Source organism: Trachymyrmex septentrionalis, unplaced genomic scaffold (genome assembly GCF_001594115.1).
Source record: "Trachymyrmex septentrionalis isolate Tsep2-gDNA-1 unplaced genomic scaffold, Tsep1.0 scaffold20, whole genome shotgun sequence".
Taxonomy (NCBI): Eukaryota; Metazoa; Arthropoda; class Insecta; order Hymenoptera; family Formicidae; genus Trachymyrmex; species Trachymyrmex septentrionalis.
The window spans coordinates 667,403-675,987 of record NW_017305180.1 but is presented as its reverse complement, the minus strand read 5'-3'; the positions used below and the strand labels follow the sequence as shown (position 1 = coordinate 675,987).

General features: G+C 37.6%; 1 protein-coding gene across 1 annotated transcript in view; it reads right to left on the bottom strand.

Annotated features, from left to right (window-relative positions):
- LOC108747861 (palmitoleoyl-protein carboxylesterase NOTUM) overlaps positions 1-8,278 on the bottom strand; it is a 24,912-nt gene extending 16,634 nt beyond the window's left edge. Inside the window, exon 1 of the mRNA XM_018485743.1 lies at positions 8,166-8,278. Within this exon, the coding sequence (XP_018341245.1) occupies positions 8,166-8,183 (18 nt within the window). The 5' untranslated portion in view covers positions 8,184-8,278. The remainder of the gene's footprint in view (positions 1-8,165) is intronic.
- Positions 8,279-8,585: the final 307 nt, after the last annotated feature.

Below are 8,585 nucleotides of genomic sequence, written 5' to 3'. Positions count from 1 at the left end.
CTTTTTCTGCGAGCTCGAGGAAGACGGAGAGTGAGTGTGTGTGTGTGTGTGTGTGTATGGTGTGTGTGTGTGTGTTGTGTGTGTAAGAGAGAGAGAGAGAGAGAGGGGGGGGGAGGAGAGGCAGCTTGAAGCCGGCCTCAAAGACTTGACTGATGACTTGCGGCCACAACGCGGGTAGAGGAGGCAGCCACTAAGGCTAAGCCCGTCGGGCGTTACGACCTCGTGGAAGATCGGCGGCGTCCGAGAGAGCCGTCGCACGTCGGCCTGGATATCTGCGCCGGGTTTACCGGTCCCCGTCGATTTCTCGGCGCGACGCGTGCCCACTCGTGTGTCCACGCTCGCGGGCCCCTGCGGGACGCACGCCAACCCAGGGCCATGGTGATTCGTCGTCGCCCCTTTGATCGTTGGGCCGCGATGCCGACCGTCGTCTTGCTTTCCCTCACGGACACGGAAAGCCTTGCCGCACGTTTTTTGGGGATATATTAAATTTGGATCTCCTTTTGGACGAGACCCGTCGACCCGTTAAGCGTACCGGAGAAAATTACGCTTTGATATTTGTTTTTTCTCATGCTATCATTTTTTTGGTAGAAGACGCGCACACACCGAACCGAAGGAAAGAATCGTTTACTATCTATATTTTCAAAAAGTGTCGGCATAATTTTATTCTCGATGATATTACTCTTATGCGTACGCTAGATAAAAATATTTTAAGAAATATATAATAAAAAAAAGCACACAAAATCTTATATATTGACAGCAGATTTGTATGGCTCGTTCTAACAATATTATCACAGGTTAAAATTTTTTATTTAAATTTAGATGATAGGCACAAAGATATCTCACTCTAGACACAGTTAGAAAATATCTTGGCCCTGCTAGAGTTAATCATGGTTTATAAATGCATCCCTTCTGAGACAATAAAATTCATTATCAAGTGCGACAAATACGAGTACATACGAATACGTCGTCACGTTCAGCAAGTATGATCTGATAATGTAACGCTAATACTCGCGAACGTAAAACGAGTTCTGCCACCGCGGATGACCCCGCGATCAAAGACAGCAAAGGGTATTCTCGTAGAGCTAGAGATGGGAAGAGACGAAGTGGGAAGAGAAAAGAGGAACGAGAGAGAAAGAGAGCAAGAGTATCGAAGACACAGTCAGGTCTGCCTCGGCCGCCTGGGCTCTGGGGTATACGAGGAAGAGGAGCGTTGTTCTCGGGCTGGCCGTTCGGTGGGGATGGCTCGGAGAGGAGAGGAACTGTCGGCTCCTTTGAAGTCGGTCGGTACCGTGTGTAATTAGGCCGCCGCTCCCCACCCCGCCCTCGGCCTCTGATCTCGCCGCGCTGTGTCGCTAATTGCTCACCGCCTCACGGCAGAAGCATCGTCGCCATCCTCGTCGCCGTCGTTATCGTCGTCGTCGTCGTCGTCGTCGTCGTCGTCATCGTCGTCGTCGCCGTCGTCGCCGTCGTCGTCATCGTCTTGATCGTCTTCGTCGGTCTCGTGTCCAAGTCCAAACGCTCGAACTCAAGTTCGTCGTCATCGTCGTTACTTCGTATCTTGAGCAACGCGAACTAGACAAACTCTTCTGTGAAAGGACGACATCCAGTCGTTAACGCTGAATTATTCCGTCAAGAAGCACGAACTTCATCTTCATCTTTTTCCGATCTCGTTTTCTTACAAAAAGAAATGTCGACAGAACGGAATTTGAGATCCTGATAGATGTTATAGATTTGTATTTCTTGTTCAGAGCTAAAATTTAATTAACTTATTACGTATAAATTATTGTTTTGTTAATGATAAGTTTCATTTATACCAGAGATAGTATTTGACCACAGTTATAATATTTATAACTCAATTCTTTAAAACGGTTTACATTAGAAACTTAAACTCTAACTGTAATATAATATTTCATCGCTTGATAAAAATCAATGATATAAATTCGTATCTCTCTCTCTCTGCTGTAGTTGAATCATCGCGATACAGAAGATAATCTGCTAATAAACGACAAATCTGGAAGATTCTCAGCTCGTTCATCTGAAAATCGTCGTAATGGTTCTACCTATTATTTAATGTACCTTTCATTCGCACAAGGGGAGAAGAACATAGAATGGATAGACTGTTGTAAATATACTTTTGCCTTCGTGGTCTTCAAGATTAAATTGCCCGCTGCTCTGTAATCCAAGTCGCAATTATCCTCATCCGTGTCCACATCGCCATCGTTATTCATCTCCTGTAATGTAGATGTTCTTAAGTAGATGCGCGTATAATCGCCTTCTTGAGTACACAACTCTCCGTCTACTCTCAGTAATTGCTGCCGCTAATTGCCACGCAGTGTTATGACAGCGATTCACCAGTCCATCCCAGACCTCATTTCGTATGAAACGTATCTTTCCAGCGAGTAAAATATCATTAATAATGATTTATACGTAGAATCTCCTTTACGATGTTGAGGCAGTCAGCCACGTTAGCACCAAGATATCCCGGTATTTCCCATGTCGCTTGTAACAGCCGTGTTGTTCGTTGAGAGCACTATATCTTGGTCTGCTCATATAAACCACTGCCCACCCTAGTTTAACGAAGTCATGTTTGCTATATAATTGTTATTCCCGCGTTGCTGCTTGTAGTCAGTGTATCACACATTCGGGTAAAATAGAACATCCGACGTGCTAATTCAATCATGGAGTTGTTTTTATTTTTTTGCCAGTTATTAATATTGATTTCTACGTTAATTCTTACGTTAATTATTATATTAATTATTACATTAATTCTTACGTTAATTCCATTGTTTTTAAATTTTCGATTTGCATATCTTAATATCAATGCAAAACGATACCCAGTATACTCTAGAGAAATATTGATAATTTATAAATTTTTTATCACACACACATTCGTGATATATATAATTATATTATATTTCTTAAATTACTCTTATCACGCGCATTACGGGAAAGGAAAATTCATATCAAGCTAAAAATTGAGGAGTACGTATGATCATTCTTTGATGTAATTAATCAACGTCTCGTGTACAACGTATAGAAAGCAGTTATCAATCTCGTCACGGCTGGCGGCGATTTGGTCGTGTAGATTGTTGCGCATGTTCAGATTCTCTTAAATACTACAAACTGAATCCCTCTCGACTAGAGGTAACAATGTCCGTCTACTACTAATTGCTGCTTGCTGGCACAATGTTCCACTATCCCCCCGTCCAGTCGGGTCTCCGCCGTTTCCGTACAGAAAGGCACGTAGTAGAACGAATCCGGACTGACATTACTCTCTAACGGGGCATTGTTTGTGCTAGCTCGCCAGCGTTTTCGTCTCTAAGAAATGCGCTCCTGTCCCTATCACTCTCCTCCCGAAAGTCTCGGCAAACCGGAAAACGTTGTAAAAGTTTCCCGGTAAATCGCAGCAATTTCACCGCTCCGTCGTTTCTTCGACAATAAGATTTTATCGTCGACACGTTTTCCGCGTGAAAAGCGTTTAGGTAAATGATGATAGAACGACGTATATAGTCTCTTCCTATATCCTATAGCTTATTATTATGATTATTAATACTTCTCTCATTATACGAAATCTGAAATGGCCACTTCTTCCTTCGTTTGTGAAAGGACTTAAAAGCAGGATATCAGCCTCATCGCCGTCTTTTTCCTTTCATCGTCTTCTCCACCTTTGTATTCATGCCGTGAAATGTGCATTACCATGAATATGCCCTATGAATATTTTCTTGCTTGCGTTATACTTTAAATATGTACAACGGCTTAACCCAGGAACTATATTTTAATTACATAAGCTAAGTTTCTCGCTTAAGCGAACATAATGGTACATGCATAATATGCAAGATATTTATAATTTTTGTCGTGAAATTTTAATAACGTTAAGCATTTAATGTTTTTAAGTTTTAAATAAAACTTTTATTATAGGATTACCCAAACCGAAACTTTATTATAAAATTAACTAAAAAATAAAAAAGAGAAGTTTTATTAGTCATTTGTATCCTCAAAGTTTAATTTCGCAAAAAGTTTAATTTGTAATGATAGTTTTAATTACCTATGTTTTTCTACTGAAAGAAGTATTAATTTTTTTCATTTTTATATAGACAAAATGAATTTATATTTGTGTTTGACGGAGTTTTTAAAAACTTCACATTTTTATCTGGTACAATACTCCGTAGTGAAGATTACGCAAGATTTACAGTAAAAATACGTTTTTATGTTTTATTATTATTTATCTATTTCCAAAATGCGCGCTTTCGCGAAGCGGTACGTATATACGGACGTTTATATTTTGGAGGCAATACCGAGCTGCGAGAGTACATTGGGAAAATAATCTCGAGTTGCTGGCGCGCAAAGGCAGCTCGGGCAGAGCAAAGGGCTAAAACGGGAAGAGGCGCGGTGGAGAAACGCCGGAGGAGACGGGATTCCGAATCGACGCGGACTATGCGTGGCGCGCGAGATCACAGAGACGGAATCCCGACGTAAACAGGCTTAAATTGTAATCTCGGGCTTTCGGTTCTCTCTCCCGACGGGATACTTGTTGCTCATCTACTCTTTGATGTCCGGTCATGCGGCGCTCGAGAGATCAATATACGCTCATTAACGAGCGCGGCCGTTCGCGGTGCCAAAAGGACACGCATGCGAATATCATGCTAACGTTAACCTTGACAGCAGGTAGCATAGATGATCACCACTGCAATTATCCACCCTGCTTTTTACGACTGACATATTTGCTTACTACTGCTCGAGAACAACAAGGGACCCGTCATCGCAGTTTAGAATCCCTTATTGAATCGCAGCATATCCATTATCGAATATCTATTGTCTTAAGTAAATAATTATATTATGCGTCAATTCTTCCTATGATAATCGCGAATATATTACTATTAGAACACATATATATATACACAAACACACATTTTCTCTCTCTCTCTCTCTCTCTCTCTCTCTCTCTCTAATAGTTTTTCAATTAAAAAAATATATATATATAAAAACATAAAACTGCTTATAATGAGATAAAGTCGGTATTATCTTTTACTACAACATTTTGAATAATAAATGAACGTTTAGCACGTATTCTGTTAATGATAAAAGTCAACTGATATTTAGAATTTTTGTGGATTTAAATTAACACATAGATTAGTGTTAACATTTAAATAACATTGTCATAAAACCATATTCCGCGCGCGGTCGCACAATTTTATTTTATAGTATTTTATACTTATTTGCATTGCTATTAACTGAAATCACTGAAGCATTTAAAGCCGCACATCACATTCATTACATGATTCAACTATATCGTATCGTGACACATAATGAAAAATTATATACATACATAGGGATCTAAGAGAAAACTTATTTCCAATAATTTTCCTTGTATACTAAATTTAAAATCAAAGTCTGTTTAACTACTTACTGAATTATTTAATACTGAAAAATCAAGTTTTAAGAGTAATTCTATATATTCTTCTAATTATCTTCTTAACTAAAGTTACTAAAATAACAAAAATGTAAGCTAAAAATTTCCTAATATGTGTGTAATTCTTAAAAATAATATTAAGTTCCCCGAAAATATTTAGTTTTAGAAGTTCGAAAACTTCACTTAAAATATTATTTTCGATAAAATTTACATTAAGAAAATATATTACTTCATTGTGTTACTATATTAACCTTTATAGATACTCTACATTTCAGAAGATAAAAAATATTGTATGATATTGATGAATACCTGAATACTTGAATCACAGAAATTGCACGTTAAAAATTATATGTTATTTAGTCGATTCTTTTAATCAAAAAGTAGAAATATCATTTCTGCTACAATTAGTTGAACAATCTTGAATGAGAAAATACACGAAAAGCTATAACTGCAGAAATTGAGAAAAAAGTAAATTACCTAGATTTTATTTACTATAACGATTGTTATATGTTTTTGCCAATTACATTTGTAGTCCACGCGAACAAATATTTTGCGTTCTCTCTTTGAAATGTGACTTGCTTTTGGGTCATTGTAATCGTTTTGGAAAAAATATAGCTTCGTTTAAACCGCTTTCAATTTTGAAATTTTGTGCACAAGGGTGCAGCTGGTAGATCGAGTGGACATATCTCTCGCGAAATTTTTTTCAGCAATTTTAGGAATTATCATCGTTTAATTATTAAAACACACATCGGAGACGATAATATCGCGCGGGAATAAATTTATTTCACTTTTTAATTTTCCACTGTCATATTCCCTTATAATGTGTGCCACGCGGCTGTCGGCAACAGACGGCGATAAATTTGTGGCAGAGAATCGCACGCGATTCGCGAGAGCTCGCGGTTTATCGCGTGCGCGGTTAGCTGCCGTAGTGATTTATCACGTGCGTCGTCGCGCGAATTCTATGCGCCAGATCAAGCGCATCGCAGTCGACCGTCCAGGAAGTCGCCCGGTGACGTAGAGCTCGCGCTCGAAACAGCCTAATGAAATTCAATCGATATCGTAATTAACGACGATGCTTGTGCTGATATTTACGTCAAGTCCATAATTATTACGTAGTAACTATGATTAAATCAAATTTAATTGTTTATTAAAATCAATATTTTAAATATTAATTTTAATTTAATATAATTCAAATGATTTATTAATTATTTATATTAATTGATTTAAATTATTTTAAATTAATTATGTATGTATATTTTGTATATTTCCTTTTGTAATTTTTCGTATAAAATGATCGGTCGATCGCGAAAGTTAAACGTTGCATGCTACCTTTAATTTTTTTTAATTTTACTGATCTTATAATGAAGATAAATATGCGAAGATTTAACGCAATTTTATTACAATTATACGATCGCATTACGCGATCTTTTTTTTTGTGCATGAATAATGATTTTTGATTTCATTTTAATTATTTCACTTGACATTTTTGTATTGTAACATAATTGATGATAAATCTACATAATTCATTATAAAAGCGTTATTAATGTCACTATGGATCTGAATATTTCTCTCGAATTTCCACAACGCACAAAAGAGGTGCCGTATGTTTTGACGCGCAAAGAACATTAAAAATATCAAAGCGAATGCTATGGTAGAGAATCGTCGTGCGTGAGAGAGCAAAAGCTTGCGAAATCGTGGTAAAGAAAGATTTCGAGGGCGGCGGCTGCGGAGGTCAAATAACCCCCAGAGAATTCGCAACCGGTACCGGAGTTTTGCGACAGGCGGGTGTTCAAAGGCTTTCGTTAAATCGTACTTAAAAGTTAAAGGCCACTGTATATGCGAGATGCCTAGTCGCATACGATGGTTGTCAGGCAGAAGAGAGACAGAAACCTTCGGTATAGAGAGGCTATGGGTGAGAAACGCGCGGCGGGTACCCGTGAAAGTAGAACTTCCAGATGATCAAAGAGCGTTAAAAGAAGATTGGGATGCCTCGGCCGCTACTCGTCTTACGACGCATCCGTGTATATGCGTACGCGTACGTGTGTGTGTGTGTGTGTGTGTGTGTGTGTGTGTGTGTGGGTGGGTGGGTGAGTGGGTGGGTGGGTGTGTGTGGGTACGGTAAGAAGAAATTAATACACAGGATATTCGCCCTTATTATTATTGATGTAACGCATGCGATAGCCTTTCCTCTTTATTTGTACCACAGATATAAGATTTAGATCTACTTTTTTTAAGTATTCGTTGTTTTTTGCCTATTTCTCGTATATTATAGCGATATAGTTTTATTTATTGTTTTTATTCATATTTAGCTTTATTGTTTTTACACAAATAAGTACCGAGTAGCTCCGATCATTTTATTTGCTTAGTATTGTATTTAAGTATATTTAATTGCTCAGTCAAACAGTCTTATTGTTAATAGAGTTATATAGTTTAAAATCAATAAAATGTGGCAATTACGTGAGAATTATGAAATAAAAATAATTTTTGAAATACTTACATATATAAATAAAACATACATATATATATATAAATTATATAATTACATTTTATTGTTATCTTATGTAATTATATAATAGCAAATTGTTAATTTATAAGTTATGATATATGTATAAATTTTTATGAAAATTTATAAGTGATTCATAATTCCATATTTTTATTTCATAAGAATATGCTCATAATACTCCTAATTTAAAATTAATCAAGTGAAATTATAACATAGAATTATAAGATATGCTCGTGCAAAATAAAAACTCACCTGCAACGCTGCCTTCATCTTGATACACCCTCGTATGTTAATAGTACAAGTACTGTTCACGTGATAAATCTTCGTATCTTTATTCACACGTAATCATCGCAGTTCATATATCAATCACCTTCAATCCATGCGCATACAACAGCGCGAATCTATCCTTACGCGGATCATCTTAGTCTTGTCGAAGAATCACAACAGCACTATGTTTTTCTGTCGATCCATTCGTGCGGTTGATGCGACATGAAATTCGCGGAGGTCTATATTTCTTTCATTAAATGCCGCACAATGATAATCTGATGATGACCCGATAATATTTAAATAGGGGTTGAAGGTACTCCGTGAGAGAGTCACGTGGTCCAGCACGCATTTGAATTTGCGCGTGCACCAATTTCACTCTCTTCCTCGGCGTACCGCTTGACGGTC